The 18,649-nt window shown below is 42.4% G+C and overlaps 1 protein-coding gene across 1 annotated transcript in view; it reads right to left on the bottom strand.

Moving 5' to 3' along the window:
• Nucleotides 1-17,926, bottom strand: part of LOC126562529 (keratin, type I cytoskeletal 9-like) — a 30,051-nt gene extending 12,125 nt beyond the window's left edge. Inside the window, exon 1 of the mRNA XM_050219074.1 lies at nt 17,836-17,926. Within this exon, the coding sequence (XP_050075031.1) occupies nt 17,836-17,920 (85 nt within the window). The 5' untranslated portion in view covers nt 17,921-17,926. The remainder of the gene's footprint in view (nt 1-17,835) is intronic.
• Nucleotides 17,927-18,649: the final 723 nt, after the last annotated feature.

Below are 18,649 nucleotides of genomic sequence, written 5' to 3'. Positions count from 1 at the left end.
TCTGGACTCGCTGATTGTTTGACCTGACATCATATTGGATTGCGTCATTCGCTAGCCGGGTGCGCTGTTCAGTGTTTTAATGTTCATGTTAAGGCGTGCGCTTGGTCAAAATAGCTGGATGTACATTGCTTGCGTTCTTGGCTAATGCAAGTTCTTTGTTAAATTGGTGAATTTCTTCTCTTCGTTTAATGCTACGTAACGCAAGTTGTATGCGAGATAATGTACACTCTAGTGAGATGTTTAGCAGATATGCTACAATTCTGCTCATTTTCATCAGATAACATGGTCCTCAACGCGATACAATATTGGAATCAAGTGATGTTTTTGTCCTATCATTAGCATGAACGAATGAAGTCATTATTTAAATTTTTGTTTTGCTTTTTTCCCACCTTTAAAAGTGCTCAATATGCAAAACAAATTTTAGTGAGAATAATCATTATGTGGTAACATTCGCAACAGCACAACCAATACTCCAAACGTGTACAGAGTAAATGTATGCTAATGCATTAATAATTAATTGTCAATCACCATAATGATCCATGTTTGCATACCTGCCTAGTCCGTGTCCGCGTGCTTCGATCGCGTGCATTAATTATACACTGATAAACTCTGACCCCGACGGAGGATTTTCACAAACTCACGCCTTTTATATATTATTACTGGCATAATTACCCACATGCAATGAGCCACTTGCAAATGCTACTCAGATTGCAATAAAGTAGCGATCGATGATGAGGCCTAATTGCTGCACAGACCGTAGCGATACAGCTTTCTTTTTGGTAACAAGTAAAAAACTGTGTCCAAATGTGGCAACATGAGTCTGATGTTCGATTATGGACATTGGGGCAGGTAGACACAAACTCGGATCATTTCTGTTGTGTCATGAGATGCCGTTGTTATTTTCCCACAGGAAGAGATGCTCGTCCAACGCTCTCGATCAGCTCGCTTCGATTGCAATCGATTATAGCTAATTAGTATGAATGGAATTCAGGTTGTAGCGAGAAGGGAAGGGTATGCTTGAACCCTGTCAAACCACCACCGATGTCGATGAATTTTAATTCAATTATTCGTCTGCTAGAGGAGGCACTGTCGTTTGAGGTGACCAGTGTGGTGGCGTTGGGAAGCTTGCGTGTGTGTCCGTCAGTAGTAAAGCCACGTATAACAGCGTAACGCCACATGAAATACGGAATAAAACAACACACAAAAATTGTGCCGAGCGACCTCAAAATGAAACCCGACGTACTGGCTCGAAACCGAACATCATACTGCCCTTTTTGGTCGGCCATTTTGAAGTGGTTCCCCGTTTTTAATCACAATCCTACGGACGCGATCCGATGACACAACGGTGGACGGCCTGTCACGAGTTCGAGTGCGAGCTGCGAGGGTGAGAGGATTCGGTGTGCGAGAGAGCCACCGTGCCAAAATGGTGGCAAACTGGAGCAGCTGGAGAATTCATAACCGGCTGCTACGGTGACAGGTTCATCCCCCGGAAAGTTTCGGGGACACATGCTGTTTGCTTCCCGTTGCCAATGCATACATATCTCGTACTGCTGCCTATGCGGTGTGTGTGTGTATGTGTATCTGGCAGGCGGATAAGTTCGGATTCGAGGAAACTGCAAAATTGCAATCCGGGAGTTGGTTTCTTTTTGCTTTACGTAATTTGTTTGTTGTCCTGGTTTTTTTAGAGGGATGAAGGGTACAGCTTTTTTTATTTATTTCCTAAAGCAACAACACATCGAGATGAAATATCCATCTTTTGGTAATCAATCAACAAAAAAAAAACCTCAAAACTGATGAGTCCCGAATTTGTGTGCTACTGTTGGAAAATAAAACACCGCAAATGCTTTCAAAAATGGGACAAAAGATCACACACACACACACACACACACACACACACACACACACACAAATAGATTGAAAATGCACCCAAATATGGATTGGTCTGAGCGAGAGCTTTTTAAATGGGTCAGAAGGGTCAGAAAAGGTTTTTTGGGGATTGAGGATCCTGAGACTCGTCGGAGATCCCTCATCGCATCGCAATGTGGGATGAATAATGAGCAGCTTGTCAGTGACATTTGTTTCTAACACACGTTTGGTCTTAGTAGGACACGAGCTCGTATTGTTTTGACATTTGGGTTACTATATTTTGACAGCTCACAAGCAAAACGCTGGAGACATCTAGCGAGATATTGTAGACTAATCTATTAGTTAACCCATTTTCACTCATTTGCAAGCGCGTAGCGAGAACGTTTTTGCATAAAATATTTTAAAAATACAAAATTGATCTGATTTGTTTATTCGATTTATTAGAATCATTATTTATGCTGTGGTTATCGATGCTTTACGTTTGCGTGGCTGCTTAAATATGCATTGATACACAATTTTGCGTATGCACCGGATCACCCCGGCACCTGCAAAAATCAAAATAGGGTCAACACAGACACACACACTCACACAACGAAACGTGAAAACATGTCCCTAAATTGAGGCAGCATGGCTTATTGGTTCTTCCGCATCACCTCAACCAAACCGGCAAAGGTATGCCGCCTGAGTCAGCAGTTTTGCATTCGGAAAATTTAGAAACTATCCAAATCGTACAGCTAGGTCTCGGCGGGCAATAAGGGGTAGAATGAAGAGAAACCGAAACGATGACGTGATTATGGAGCGGCGATGAACAATCCTTTCTCACGATGCGCTTCTTTCGATTTCAAATTATAACCCGTACCCAGAGCGGCCCGTCATAGTACGTGACCTGCGTTACTAAACCCAACTGCGGAAAAGTGGCCGAGTGACGGCGCCATACTACGATGGACTTTCTGTTTGGTGGTGGGTGCACCAAAGGGAAGGGAAGGTCAGCGTGTTTTTTTTTTGGTGGAACGCGGTAGCAAAGCGGGCGGATTGCCCGAACACATGTACCCGGCCGGTCGGTTGTTCGAGTGCAAACGTGCCGTCACGTACGACAAGTACACCGTGGAAGCATATTTTCTACACGGTATTCACCGGTATTACGGTAGTTTGTACTGAATCGAGTATCTCCCTAGAGTCATCGATGACGATGGAGTTTTCATAATTAAAAAAAAAAAAATAACATGGAAAGATATAATTTAAATTGCTTAGTTTCAAACATGGTTTTGGAAATTTTTTCTAATTTTCCTTTGAAAAAATTAGGGAAAAATCTTTGTTTTCCCATCAATAAAATAAACCTCCAATACCATTTTCAAACATTGCACCACATTTAAATAAACATTTTTCGCGCTTAAAAAATTTAAACAAACTAGCCTCCTTCGCTAACCTCACTTGTCTTGTCCGAATTGCAAAAACTGTCCGAACCTGAACTAGTCACGAAGGTTTGGGAAAATTTATTTCCTCCCTTTTACCCTTAAGGGTCAACCATTCAAAGGTCAGCGAAATAGCGACCACAATCAAATAGCGCAAATAGCGCAACTGTTCCGAAACTTTCTGCAACCGATGTATCGCAAACATTGAGGCGGCTATTTTTCATGCTACGTGTTCGCTCTCCCTTCGACACTGAAATTATTATGTTCGTGCCCCGGTGAGCAGCAGCAAGGTGAAGCGATACGAACTTTATAAGATGAATGTGATGAATATTTATTTTCTATTTTTTTTTGCCTTCTCATCGAAGGTGGGATGGGAGTTTACCATCATCATCCGCAAAAGTTGATCCGAGAGCATTCTTCCCATTTTGATTATGCCATGAAGTTATAAGTTTCGTTAGGCTATATGTTTAGGAGCAATTTATTTGAAGCACCAGTCACCAGTCGGGAAGAACGTTCACCTGTAATCGATCAATTATATAGACCTTAAGGAAGACGAGAGCGAGAATGGGATAGGGAAATAAATTGAGCGATGCTTTTATTCAATTATGTTCGCCAAGATTGAGAAGTTTTTACGTTTTTTCCCCACAGGTGCTTCAAATGTGTGCCTGATTGGTGGTTAAAATTGGAAAGTAATTTAAACGTGAAAATGTCTTTAACCTGCAATAAAGTATGGGAGCCGAGAGGGGAAAGGATGAGTGACGCACCCTACCAAATCGATGGGTAATAATTTTCCCCCGCTTTTATCGAAACGGACACGTGAGTTAAGTGGAAATCGAGGAAAGAAAAAAAAACACATTTTATCGAAAACGGTTATTGCTTCATTCGTTAAGCCGTAAGTGCTTTCGGTAGTGGGTACACCGTACACCTACAACTATGCACGATAACTTCATTCCCCGATTGTCATACGCATCGAGGTGAGGCCCTTTGGGAGGGTGTGATTGTGGCGACCCCTTTTGCTTAAGGTAGGAAGGCTCTTCTGTTGAACATCGATCGAAGAATGGTGCGTTCAGTACGTTCTTGCTTGTCCATTTGCCAAACGGTACTTAGACGCTAGAGTATACAGACTCTAGCAGAGTGCTTAGTAGAGCTAGACGGCAGGCTAAAGAAGGCTTTCCGTACCTTCCTTTTTATCCAAAACAGAAAAAAAAGCAAACAGCACGGCTGGCCGTTAGGTCGCGAGTCGTTTCCTTTTCACAGGAAACACACTCCAGCGCTGGAAGTGTGCGAGATTATGATTGCCTTATTATTATTAGCTCTGCATTAGCATATCAATTTGTGGGTCGTTCATTCTCATACGCTGTTGTGTGTACCGTTCATCGACTTATGCCATCGTTCCTTACCGCAGCACCTGCAGGATTGCATTCTTCACCATTAAAACATAGCTCCGAATCGGGTATGGTGTGGTGTGCAGGCGTCGGTAAAAGTGGGCCAACCAACACGGCTTGCTTGCGATCCGAGACCCAGGCAAGCGAGACAACAGAAATGGAATTTTTCCAAATATTTCTCTCGAGTGTTTGAAAGCCACTTGTGTAAAAATAAAAATGGTAGGCCTCAGGTTGGTGGATTCACACCAGGTAGATGATGTGCATGGGTGAAGAATATCCGATTAAGCAATGGAATCCATGGAATGTTTGACTAAAAACCGCTCGAGCATCCTTGGTGTTTACCCAGCGGTGGGAACACGCACACAAAAGCATGCCACCGGATTTGTTCGACAGACACACGCGTCAAACAAAACGGTTCGACAGACGGCTAGGAACGCTTGCCTACAACGAATGTGGGGCAGTGATAGAGGGAAAAGAGATGGGAAAACTTTAAAAGGTAAGCTTCTTGGCTGTGGAAGAACGCGCTGAAGAACTGTCCAGATTTCTTGGCACAGGCTTAAGCCTTAAGGAGAACTCCGTCTTAAAGTGGCTCTCGTTGTGGATGAATAAATTTTAATATCCTGCAGGTGTTTTGGTTTAAGGGTTTATCTAATTTAACGTTGAGGTGATGGCGATGGCAAGAAAGAACCGGACTATGCAATTAATTTCATTAGAAAGTTTAGGTGGAACTTTTGATTGGTGAATTTTAATGAGTGAAAAGAGAAGAAGGCTAATTCTGGAATTTAAGAGATTGAATTAAGTTTCTTCATTTAGGATTCAAGCTAACAACATCATAAGCCAATCAATCAACTCGTGATGTTAAAGCATAGGAAGAAAAGCTAGAAACAAACGGCCTGTAAAAAGCCACTACAAGCACTAAATCATTTGAGCAGCCGGAAGTAAATCACGACGTAAGTTAAGCCCATCTAACGGAGAAAGCCAATGGAGTTGTTTCCCTCCCATGTTGAGTAACAACGTACGTAAGCGCACTGCCACAGACAGAACGTTAACGTTCTGTATCGTGTGGTAGCAGGGCAATCGTGTTTTCGTTTTGTCGTTAATTGGCTGTATCAATCAAAATCACACTTCGGTGCGGTTATTTAGTGGAAAAACGTTTAGTAGCGGTAGCAGAGAGATGGATAGCATTTCTCCTTTCGTCTGAGAGTTATCCTTCAGCTGGGGAGCAGAATTTATAAGCCTGTGGAAGGTTTACGATGCACAGCAAGAGCAGCAAGAGACCGGAGGTCAACGAATACCAACCAGCTGCATAATTTAGTGTGCTAGTGCGTAGTGGATTGTGGTCAGTTTTCTGCTAGAGAAGTGATTTTCCATTTCTACCCCTGCAAAATGCTTTGGGAAAGTGTTAAAAGTGTTTCTAGTGAACAGTTTGATTTGTATAGTTATAGCAATAACAATTCATTCACTTAAAATGGTCTTCTCAGTGGGTCGGTAGCTCTCCTAGCAACTAAAGCACAGCCCGGGGAAACGTGATGAAACTAGTTTAACGATAAATTTTAACTCGCAAGCAATTAGAATTTAGTGTGAAAAGTTTCATCACACACACGCCATTAATGGCAACGCGAGACCGAACTTTGGTCCTGTGCTTTTGCAGGATGCATGCAGGAGTGCTTTTTTTTCCTTGTAGCAAATGTATTCTTTGCACACATTTAGTGGGGTAGAAAATTTGAAACAAATTAACCCCTAATGATTATGCTCGTTGGTCGGAAATTTCCGTTCGGTGCAGCAAAACGATCTGAAACATTCGCTACACGTTGCATATGTTAATTCTTTAGCGGTGTTGTATAAATTTCTTCCACGGCAAATTTTATTCTGCTGGCCCGTGTTGGCATTGCTGTTAAATACATTTTCTTGCTAGCAGAAAACAACACCAACTTAAGCTAAAAAGTTGTGTGCAAGCTGCAAAGGAAAAGAAAAAATATACATGACGCTAATCGCTACAGCTGCCACGCATCGTCGAGCCGGTGGAGACTGCAGCTGTGTATTCGCCGTTATGCACGGGTAGGGAAATCAAACTTGAACTTGTGTTTCGCAGCGTGCTGCTTGCATGCCGACGGCAGATTGAGACAAACAAAAGTCTCCCTAAGTTGGCTGAATGGCCGCCATAAGAAAGTTGTTCCACCGATAGCCTACATTTAGGGGCTCGCTTTAGTATCTGAGTAGTGAGACGATACATGGCGGTTGGTATGCTTCTAGTTCACAGGATCATTTCGGTTCTATTTGCTCTGTACGAGAGTTGTTGGGTAGCAACTTCGACGGGTACGTTTGCCAATAGGCAGCTGCAGTTGTTTGTTTTGCTTTGTTTTGCTGAAACAGCTGTGACAAGACGTGACCCACTCCCTTCGGCATTGGAACACAGTTTAACTTTTTCCTAAGTGTTTCAGATACTTTCTTGAGGTGTTTAATGTTTAAAGGAAGAAGGACTCAGCGACTGTTGGTGTATTATATGCTTGTCATGTTTAAACATCGTTAAAAACTTAATTTCTGCATGTGTTTTTATCATTTCGAAAAGAATGATAATGAAGAATGGAGTTTATTTTGCTTCCTGTGAGTTCATCTACCAGGATAAACATCCCTTTTCATTCTATTATCGTCGTTTACTTTAGCCTTTTTAAGAAAAACCTTCCCTTTGCCTTTTTTGATATGAGCACCTTCATTAGTGGCGTGTGTTTTTATTTCTGCCCAATCTTCATTTACGCCCACCAAACCCGTCAAGCATCAAACCAGCCAGGTAACTGCCATGTTAGGACATTTAAGCAGTGGCGGTCATTTTAAAAGCTGAAACTACATCAGATAAACCTGCCAGCTGAAAGAAAGTCCAGTCGGATATTCTTTTTTTTTGCGAGTTCCATTTCGTGTCTTTTACCGTGTCTAGCCGGTGACTACACGCGACATTAGGGACGGCTAATGGGGGCGAAAAACCGGCCCACTTCCCGGTTCCGCCCATAAGCGTACTTAAGCACCCTTTGCAAAACCAGCCCCCTTCTTAATGTAGCCCACACTGACCGAATGTAAGGCAAAATGAGAGTGTTTCTGAGTGTGTTTTTTTCCGGAAGACTAAAACTGGAAAAACAAATTTAATCTAGAAATAACACACACACTCTCGAGAAAGCCCAAAAAACACTCGCAACAATTCTGCGCCGTACTTCTCTTGCCTATGCCTCGCCTAGGACTTAATGCGGTACTCGCTGGCCGCCATAATGATGACCCGGGCTTAACTTTCCGAGGCACCGCACGCTACACTCAACGGCGGTCAGTTTTCGTGCCGGATGACGTTTCGAGATCGGTTGATAGAGAGCCATGGTAAGGTGCACGCTAGATTAGGCTGCATGCGACGAGGCAGGCAATATTTTATAATTGTACCAACACACTACACGCCCAGTTTGGTACGTGGTCTTATCTAAATTGAAATCTCTCAACGGTGGCTTTTTGATGGTGGCATATGGTGATGGTGTTGGTGAAAGGGGAGATCTACATAAATATAATATAAGAAGAAGAGAACGAGTAGGCAGAGGGGAAGAAAAACTAAATTCCACAAACACGGAAAAGCTCCAAAAGAAAAAAAGCCTCAAGGAAAAGCTAGACTAATGGTTGTGCCGGCTTTTTTGGGGCTTTGAACACTGCAGTGAACGGCACACGACGAACGGCTTACGGTGCTTGATAGGATGAAGATGAAGCGCACGGGATAATTCGATAGTTTAGAGGTTATGTAAAAGATCCTAGATAGATGGTTTAGCTTTTTATCCATGGTACGTACGTGGTGGTTTGTTTCCGTTGGACGTACTGTGGAGGCTTTCGAGACGGTAAAGTGTTGTGGACCTTAATTTTAGCACTGGCTTTCAACTGCAACTACACTCACACACAGCTTGACTGGAGAGTGATGCAGCACATCATGCAAAACATGCACGAACGAAGTAATAATGATCGGTCGGTGCTGAAGGAGCATATAGCGAGGGTTGCTCTTCACGTTCGTTACAAAACTGTAAGAAGGATGTAGTTGCGGGTGTGTGGTGGTGGAGGTAGTACGGTACAAAACGATGGATTTGGTAGTACAAGAAGGCTTCCAAACATAACCGTAATCTAGACGGCAAAGCTTCTACTGCTGCTACCGCATCAATCTACCCAGAGGGTGTCCGAATACACCGTGTTGGATAACGAACCTTGGATGGTTCGACCCCCTACTCGTCATCCTCGTTTTTGGATGATGAGGTTCAGTAATGGGAGATGGAGTTTTGAGGGTTTCCCTAACCCACCATAGTACCGGAGCACATCGATGGTAACAGCAACGAGCAATGTTTAACGATCAGATAAGCTAACGATAAATCGCACGTTGTGTTGCATCAAACACCCGGACGTAGTAGAAGAGTCTTCAATTGGGCAGAGCAAGAAATATTGTAAAACGTGTCGATTTTTTAAGTATAAACTATATTTTTAACTTTTATACTACCCAACCTTAAAATATCATGCCGGAGATAAGGTAAAGAATAAGAAGGAAATTCCTTATTAGTAGTGTTCATTGTTCCAGGAGTTGAAAATAACGCGGTGCGGCGTCGTACTTAAGAATAAATAAATAATAAATAAAATTTAAAATATTTTATAAGAATATTAAGGTAGGCTTTAGTATCTTTATCTATTCATCTTCTTCTTGAATAAACGATATACTAGGCCATACCGGCCATCGAATTGTTTCTTACTAGTGCTCAGTCAGTGCTCACTGCGCGGGACCGATTCGGAATCGATTTGAATCCAAGTTCTGCTTCTTGCAGAACGGTGCTGCTGTCGCCTATTCCACCAGACCGCTCCTTTTAATAGTCATTTAAAGTAAATATAATAGGAGGCTTTTTCGTCGTTCTTTGACGAATTATTCTGGAAATTAAGTTATTCTTCCTGGCTTAAAAAGTCCATGCGTGATCATGCACGTCATACAACGGCGAACAAAACTTGTTTAAAACACGTTACTTAATAATCGATCAGTCAGTCCTTGCTACGAGCATCTAGGTAAAAACCGACGACTATATCATAGAACCGTCAGGAACATCCAGGAGAAAAGGCTACATAGTTGTAATGTAATTCGCACTATGAGATGACGGTGATGTTGAGCGAAACCCGTAATGAACACAAATGTTTCACTCAGGACACACAGGACTCTAAGGACCAACTTTTGAAAATGGAATCAACTACGACAGCGCCCGTTAGAAAAGCGATGCAACGGAATGGAAGTTATTCTTCCTAGAACGAACAAAATAGGTTTAGTTACTTTTCTGCCCAAAACCCCAAAACCGTTGCACTCCAGCAACATCCGTCAGGGAAAATGTGCCGTACAAGTTTGACAGAACTCTAGCACACTAACGCCTTATTGGCACACTCTAGATGTACACTAACTAGAATTTGAATTCGTTTTGTCACTTTGCGTTAGGTCGTTCGTGCAGGCTCTAGCAGGGGAATCAGCATGTAATGTGTCCGCCGGAGCTGCATCACGTAAGGCCCGGGCAATCCGTGCTGACCAGAAAAGTGTGCCAATAAGGCGTACCCGAAACAAGCGTATCACACGTGTACGTTGCATCGGCCTTCAAGCTTTGCCCAGCACAGCAACGAAGTGGAAAATGGTTTCCGTTCATTTTCACTGACTGAGGGTGTGCGTGAAAAACTTTCTTTAACACACACACACCGAGCTTCCATCGCGTCAGACTGGGAAATTCACGAGGAAATAAAAAAGAATGTCGTTTTTTAACAAACTTTCCCACTCGGAAAACTATCTCACCACCTAAAGCACGTGTCACATCGTGTGTGTGTGTGTGTATGTGCACAGATTCCCTGGCACAGTGTTCGGTATGGATAAAAATCCGGGGTGGAAAACGGTAAAGCACGTGAGAGAGATAACACAGCGAAATGCTGTAGCAACAGCAAGATAAGCGAGAAATTTAAATTTACGAACATTAAACATATTTTCCATCCGACTGTGAGTGAGCCAGCCGAACCGGAACGCTTACGGTGGTGGCAGACATGGAAGCCTAGACGTTAGTTGGGCTGAACCATCTGTTAGCTTCTTGCAGACTGGCGTTGGGTGGGGATGTGTGCGTGTGTATGAGTTGTGTGAATGGTTTTCTTCAATCTTGTCCCACATTTGGGTTTCATTTCATCCACGGGAAGAGAACAAAACTGTTCGAAAACCCTTGAGGGACTGTTGAGTTTGCAAATTTCTTAAACGTTTTTGTTAAAATTTTAAGTTTTTATAGTTTTTTTAGTTTTTTATTTATTTTTCTTAACACTGCTGACTAATTACTTGTTGACTAATTACAAATTTCATAAGGCCATTACCACCTTGGATTTTGCCTTAACCCGAGCATCATTGTTATTTAAGTTGACTTAATTATTCACACGAATTACGCAAGCAAATTCTTCTCATAAAGAGATTTAATAGAATGAAAGCATCTATCAAATAAAATTGTTTTACTGGAAATTTTATACTTTTTCAATATACTTGAGACTCCTACAGGTTAAGCAAGAATAGAGAACAGAAAAAATCGGAAAAAATCCTCATCTTTCTGCCCCTATAACCCACTGGTTTCGAATACAAATTGCAACCACAAACGAGCGGAACATTTTCCTCCCCTATAAGCTACAAAACCAGCAAAACTCAGAGTTTTGCTGCCGAAACACTGTGGGCTGGCACTGGTTCGTCAAATCGATTTAAGATTGCCCGGTCCGATCTTGAGACGGGATAGTGTTGCACGCTATGTTGGTCCCATTTTGCGGAGGGCCATATTTGGATGCAGAGTGCGAACGTTCTGCAGGACTGAATGCTGCGCCGGCTCGTACGAACGAGACGAGAAAGTAAAACGTGCTCCAATTTCTTGTTGCAATCGGCCATTGTTTTGTCGTGTAAAAATGGCAACCATTGTGTGTGTCGTCTTTAGGGGAGGCATGCATGAGGTTTTGTGAAGATCGGCAAAGATGCGGTACACTGTCCATTCAGTCACGTTATGATCCGTGGCATTGGGAAGGACACAGTGTTACCTTTTTCCAGAGACCCTTCTCCATGGTTGGCGCTTCGTTTGGAGGATTATTTTAAAGGCATTAACTTTCCGACGGTACGTACATGCGACACGCTTGCCGGGCACGTTTTACAGCATTCGCAGCATTTGGAGAAAGAAAATTAATCCGTTCGTGCATTTATCTTGACTTTTTTTCCAAACATTTAACATGTAAATTATAAAATTGAAAATACACGGCGGTTTAAACCAGAAAAAAGGATGCAATAACAATGCGTGTTGCGATTATATATATTTTATAAAATTTCCATTCCCAATTTCATGCCTCAAAGTCTGTGTGGATACACTCCCGCGAGATTTGTCCACGGACGGACGGACGAAATAACATGTTCCACTCATTCTATATTAATTGCACTCAACTCAGGTGGGCCTGAGTGGGCATCCGTTAAGTGGACACGGAATGGCAAAAATTTGGGGGAAAAAATGGTAACAGAGAATGCAAAAACAAACCCTCACTTCCGTCTTTCAATGACCAGGTAAGCGTGATACACCGAAATTAATTATATGCAGGTACGTCCGTTTGTTTTCACAATCGCCATTTCTGGGGATTTTTTTTTCAGGCACTAACGTCCTTTGAGGTTTGATTGGTGTTTTTTCATTCGATCTCTCTCTCTCTCTCTCTCTCTTTTTCGTTCCATAACGAACCACACATGTGTGTGCAGCTTTTAATTTAAATTTTTTATACACTACTTGGTGCTGGCGGAAGTACGGGTCGTGGAGAATGTTGAGATTGTGACTTGTTTAAATATTTAAATGTACGTAATGAAAATGGTGGCATTTTAACATTGGACATAATGGAGAGGTAGGTAAGAGAATTATCGTTTATTCTCAAAAATTTGTGCATAAAATCATTAGGCTATGCTATGGAGAGCTTTAATACGATCAGGCATATTCAGCATGGATAGAAGATTGAGGATTTAACTTTCAAATAGGATATAAATTCCATATAATTAGAAGTAACGACGATCGAAACGAACCGAACCCTACGCTGGTCATGTTTGCAAGTGTTTGCATATCATCAACAAGGATTATACCGATCATCGGATGCGCTGGTTTATAATTTAACATCTTGCACCAATTACCCTCAGCAGGAGAGCAATCTAGCTGAGCAGAAAAAGGATATCAGCACACACGCAGACCGATGCAGACACACCGGCTTTTTACGACAAATCTTCCCATTCAACCACTTCCCTTTAGAGCGTGCCGGTATTGCTGCAGCAGTGTTAATGGAATAGATAATTTTTCCTTCCCTTGAAGCTGTACGTCCGTGTAAACCTAAGTCGGTTTTCGTGTGCTGCTGCTGCACGAACCGGAGAGATTACAAAACCCGAATCGACACATCGAAGGAAATTTAAACTGATACAGTCTTCCATTAGGTCCACAAGCCTCAATTCGCAAAAGTGGGCCACTGCTGGAACGACCACTGCTTACGGCAGCACTTTCCATTGCAAACGTTTGTGGAAGCTTCAGATGGGGGGAAATGAGATGGACTTTGTACCCCGAACCCGGTGGCTTAGGTCGAGAGTTTTGTTCGTTGTCAACGATCGTTGCTAGTTGGTTTGGCTGAGTTTGTTGGTGTGCTGTTGCCAGAATGAACAGCATTTGTGCAGTGTGAGTGGCTGCTGCTTTGTAAGCTGTGCTACGACGAGCCGAGAATGTACAATTGGTTCCGATGCTGATTTCGCACTTTATCAACTCTGCAATGGGGTAATGGGAGCAAAAGGAAGCGTACACAAGGGCACAAGGGGTTTGGGGAAAAAATGTTTTGTAATCTTTTCACTGATCCTATTCTGTCTACTGGGTGCTGGTAGTGGATTTGAAAGCAGCTTTAATGTGTTGACACATGGATTGTTGTAAAATTAGATAAAACGCTCGGTTTGTTATTATATGCAAAACATAACTTTAAGTAATCAATTATGGAATCAAATCTAAATTTAGTTGAACCAGTAAGTTACGTGTGGTTGGAAAAGTAAATAAATATTCAAAATTTGTGATCACTGGCTTTACTTAAATTATCATATTTAAAACATTCAACCTTAAGTACAACCACATTGGGTAAATAATCCCACTCACTGTGACATTCGTGGCCAGAACGGCACTTCCATATGCCATTCGCATACATTAACCATACCACTTGCCACTTGCAGAAACCCAAACCTTCCGCAAAGCACTTGCAACCATCAAGAATTCTTTTTTTTTCGGAGTAGATTTTCGCTTGTTTTGCGGCAGCCCCTCCAAATCCACTCGATTCGTGCTTTGAAGCATTTCAGCAAAACCGAGACAACTCGTCCCACTATCGTCACAGTACGTACGGATGTTTGCCACCGTGGCACAAACAGATGTCATGTCAAAAGCCATAACCATAAATTATCACTTGTCCACACCGCACAGTACACACATCCTCTAGCGGCTTGGGCTTGGACGCCGGACGTCGACGTCATAAGACAAGCCAGACAACCCAGGGTGGAGCTTAGTGTCGGGAAAAAAAAGAAAATGTATGCCATTATATCTCCATACTTAATTATACGAAGCTTGAGCCGGGAGCACAGTGTCCGCTTTTCTCATCATTCTGTGCCTATTTGGAAGCTATTTGAGGGCATTTGTTTTTTTTTGTGCCGTTCGGTGGTGATCTAGCGAAAGCTAAGCTCAGAGAGGCGGCTGTAGAGCAGATAAAAAAGCCACCATTTCCAAATTCATCCTCATCGGTGGTGGTGAGGAAAATTGAACAAAAATTACGCTCAACACAACACTGCATACATTTGTACGGCGGCAGCATTTCCCAGCAAAAGACGCCCAACAAAATGGGAAACCATTCCCATTGAATCTTAAACGATTCGTAACGATCCGGTTATGGGCGTCGGGTGGTGAATGTGCATGTGTGTATGTGTGTGTATTGTGTATCTGAGAGGGCGTCAAAGCTCCGTACGGATTCGCTTTCAGATTTCTGTTCAGCCAATCGACCGGCGAGCGACGGATTCACTTCGAATTGCTGCACAATGTCGTCCTGTTGCATGTATGGATGTGCATACAAAATTTTTGGTCCAGACATACAATGGCAGGGCAATGTACTTTTCTTTTTTTTTCGCCTTGTCAAAACGACTGTAAGCGGTTCCGTTTTTCGATTGTACGAGTCGTGTTTTTTCGCCCGTTTTTCTCTCTTCCCCCTTATTCTTTTGCTCATTCTGAACGCTTCCGTATCAATATCATGTACGGTCGCTAGATGAACGTTGTACGAACGGGAGAACGAAAATGCAAGTTACATTGTCAAGCCAGGATATGGAATTTGCAGGCTTCAGGCAAACAGACAAACCGTTCGTCAGTTAAAAAAGGTCCCAAGCGCCTAAGGCATGTGCTTGCTATTCTGGCCAGAGAATCACTACCCTGCTGGTATGATTGTTTGTCAGTAGTAGTTGGTCGACTTTGGCGTTACATCCAGCCTACCGAGCAATGGATGAATGCTTTCTCTTCCTCCGGTCGCAAATATGCTTGACCCGTGGAAAATGGGTTACGAGCGGGTATAGAAATTACTGTACCGAAATGGAACGGTTGAAACGGTTGGCTGTGAAAATTGATGACCTGTCAGTAAGGCCAGAGGTTAGAATGTTTTGCAATACAGCAAAAGGGGTTTGGGAATGCTGTCAAATATTTCGAAAACGTTACCACAAGGCACTGTAACTAATTGACAGTGGGATAATTACTGAGATAACTGTATTAAGCATGGTTGTTGTGTTTGGTTTGCTGTTTTGAGGGGTTCGGATTTGATAATTGTTGCTATAAAAGTGCTGCATTTGCGATATTTAGAGAAAAATAATTTGGTTTGTTTTTTTAGAGACATTTTCTAGTAGAATGTTGTTTTATATTTAAGCCAAATAAGTAATACTTTTTTGTGATTCAATCCAGGATTAGTTGAACAACTTGGATTATTTGGCAATCTCGTCTACTATTGAATGGACATCTATCCAAACCCTTTCCCATCCAACGTTCAGTAAGACAAGGCGATCTCTTGTCAATGCATCTCTTTATCCTATATCTACTTCAACTCATCACTGAGCTCCAAGCTCCAAGGTATTTGCAACGATCAGGATGACCTGATCAATGCTTATGCCGACGGTATTTCAGTAGTGATCACTTCCTCATCCAAGATAGAGCGCGCGAGAGAAGCGAATGAATCATTCGGTATCTGGTAGGGGGCTCTGCTTAACCTTAACAAACAATAGTAGGACACATAACGGCAGTCAACCAGGAGCAAGTTCTTTGGATTCGTACCGAAAAACTGCTGGACTTCGACTGCTGGAAATTTTGTTTTCTAATAATATACGCAAAGCTATGAACAGCACCTGGGATATTGTTATCCAAATGTTCCGGCAGCTGGTACGCTGCCACAAGGTAAGGAACCTTAACGTTTGTCAAAAAATAAACACACTAAACACGTTCCTGTTACCTAAAGTATGGTACACTGCGTCGATCTGTGGTGCTCGCTCGATGATTATCGCTACGATCACATCACTCATCAGCAGCTTCCTTTGGGATGCAAGTGGAGGGATAAGAGTACCCTTACAACAACATACCGTGGTGAGTTGAACCTTCAAATTTCGTTTATTAAAGCACCTGCCCTTCTAAGCAATCGCTACGTGACACATTGGGAAAGCTTGTGTTTTGTATCGAAATTCATCATGGATCCAAGCCAATTTTCCTTACCCTCAAACTACTCATGTTTAAAAATCATGGTCCCACTCTTCCAACTTAATTTGGAACTTTGTTTCCAACTTTGTTTGGAACAACACCAGTTGCAACAGGCTTTCTTCCAGACAAAGATCAAAGCCTGTTCCTGCTCATTAACAACAAAAAAAAATAAATAAATAAAAAATGACACATGAAACTCATCTATTCGACACGCTATCCCTCGGATGAAACTTTGGAGCAAAAGTTCATCTCATATCCTAGGGTCGCTCCTGCATGGATGGTGATGCAGCAAGTAATAAAAACCGCAGTCACAATGTGATACTTAGCTTGAACGATAGTTTAGATAGAACATAAACAAACATAGAACAATAGTTTCAAAGATTTTTGTAAATTCTATCATCCTTATCGCTGGAAACAACGATGCTGTGATTGATATAAATATAATTCACGAAATAAACTAGAATAAAAAGATAGTTCGGCTCCCAATCCTACAGGAAAAAATAAGCATTCTACTATTCCGTTTTACTCAACATAATCAACATGCAATTATAAATTGCCATAATCATTTCCCCTTCCCAGCGTGGGAGAATAATAACCAGTGAACGGAGGCCCAGTACGAGCGTTATTACATTGCAATCAATAAAAAAAGTTAAACTTCTCCACAAACTTTCCTCATCCATTAAAACCGGACCGAAAGGGAAAGAAGAGTGGCAGGGAGCATGGTAAATGATTTTAAGCTTTGGGTGAAAAAAGTATGGTTGCCACCCACTGTCCGGAAAATGGATCAAACTGTGAGGTTGATTGGCTTTCCACCTGGATATTATCCACCTGGTGTGCGTCCTGTGTAACTGAGTAACAACTGGGTATGGAATGTTGGTTTCTTATTTTCGCTTGCTTTTTCCTTCACCCTTCCCCCTTCTATTCCACCCCTCATGGACAACCTCATTTCATGGATCATTAGAAGGCAATAAATAAAAGTGGCAAATTTCTGTCAACCTTTCTGGCCACGCGAAGTAAACCGTGTTACAAAGTAAGTTTCCGGCGCCCCAAATATTCATCGTTCCGTTTCAGTGTTTTCGGTTTTCCGATGGGCTGGCAAGCGTTGTCATGTTTCACTAGATTAGGGGGATGATAGCATTTTTCCCACCCGCTCGAAAAGGAAAAAGTGGAAGGTGGCGTAGGTGTGCGGGTACGGGTTGGTACCGGTTTGTTTTTGAGGGTAGTTGTACTTTCTTCCTGAACATGTAACATTTAAATAGAATCAATCACTGCACGGGGACTTGTTTTTTTTTGGATGCTAAGCAGCTACTGTTTGTGTCGTTGTTTTTTTTTTTTGGAGAGAGAGAGAGAGGGAGTGTAAATAGTACAATAAATACTTACTGGTGAATGGTAGTGGTAGGGCAAGTGTGAAAAGTAGCTGAAATATTAACCCACAGTAAAGGGTTTTTATCCGGGAGAGCTCCATCGTGGTGTAAACCCTGCTCAACACAGCAAAACTGCGGCCGGCCACCTGTTCCGAAGCTGTTCGTGTTTCCGTCTGTCTACGAACTTAGCAGCAACAAAACATCCACACCTCCAACCGGAAGTGGATGGGTCGATTTGATTGACGTGCTGTGCGTTGTACACCAGTCCTTGCTAAAGCCTTATGGGTAGCTTTTTTCTTTGACTGTTATCTACTCTCCCTTGCTGTCGGGCCCGCGGAGTGTAATAACGATCGAGCCAGCCGGACCGGAACACGCGTCGAGCCTCCTAGATGCTACGATCCGTGACGGAAACTCTTTGCTTCCGCTCGGTTCAGTATCAGCAACGCACCGGATGGTAGTTTCTGCAAAGTAAAAAAAAACGCGAAAAGAATACATAAGAAAAGGAGTGAAAAAATGTAAGCTCAAAGCACGAGACGCATCGCAGAGATAGTAATAAAATATAATTAATTAAATTACGTCGGAAATCCGGGCTACGTTTTTATGGCAACGGGGCAGAGCAAATGATATCCGAACATCGTGAGGCATAAATCGTGTGCCAGCGCTCTTTTCTTCGTACGCGAAACGATGCGTCAAAGCGTTGACTTGTGACTTATAAAATCGTGGTAAAGTGGCTGAGATTGGTCGCGGAGACGCGCATTTTCAACAAGTTGATAGAACAACTGCGTTTATATGGTGTTTTGGTCGTTTTTTTTTCTTTTCTAAATCTCAGA

The sequence above is a fragment of the Anopheles maculipalpis genome, chromosome 3RL, assembly GCF_943734695.1.
Source record: "Anopheles maculipalpis chromosome 3RL, idAnoMacuDA_375_x, whole genome shotgun sequence".
NCBI lineage: Eukaryota > Metazoa > Arthropoda > Insecta > Diptera > Culicidae > Anopheles > Anopheles maculipalpis.
This window is presented reverse-complemented; position numbering and strand designations above follow the sequence as displayed.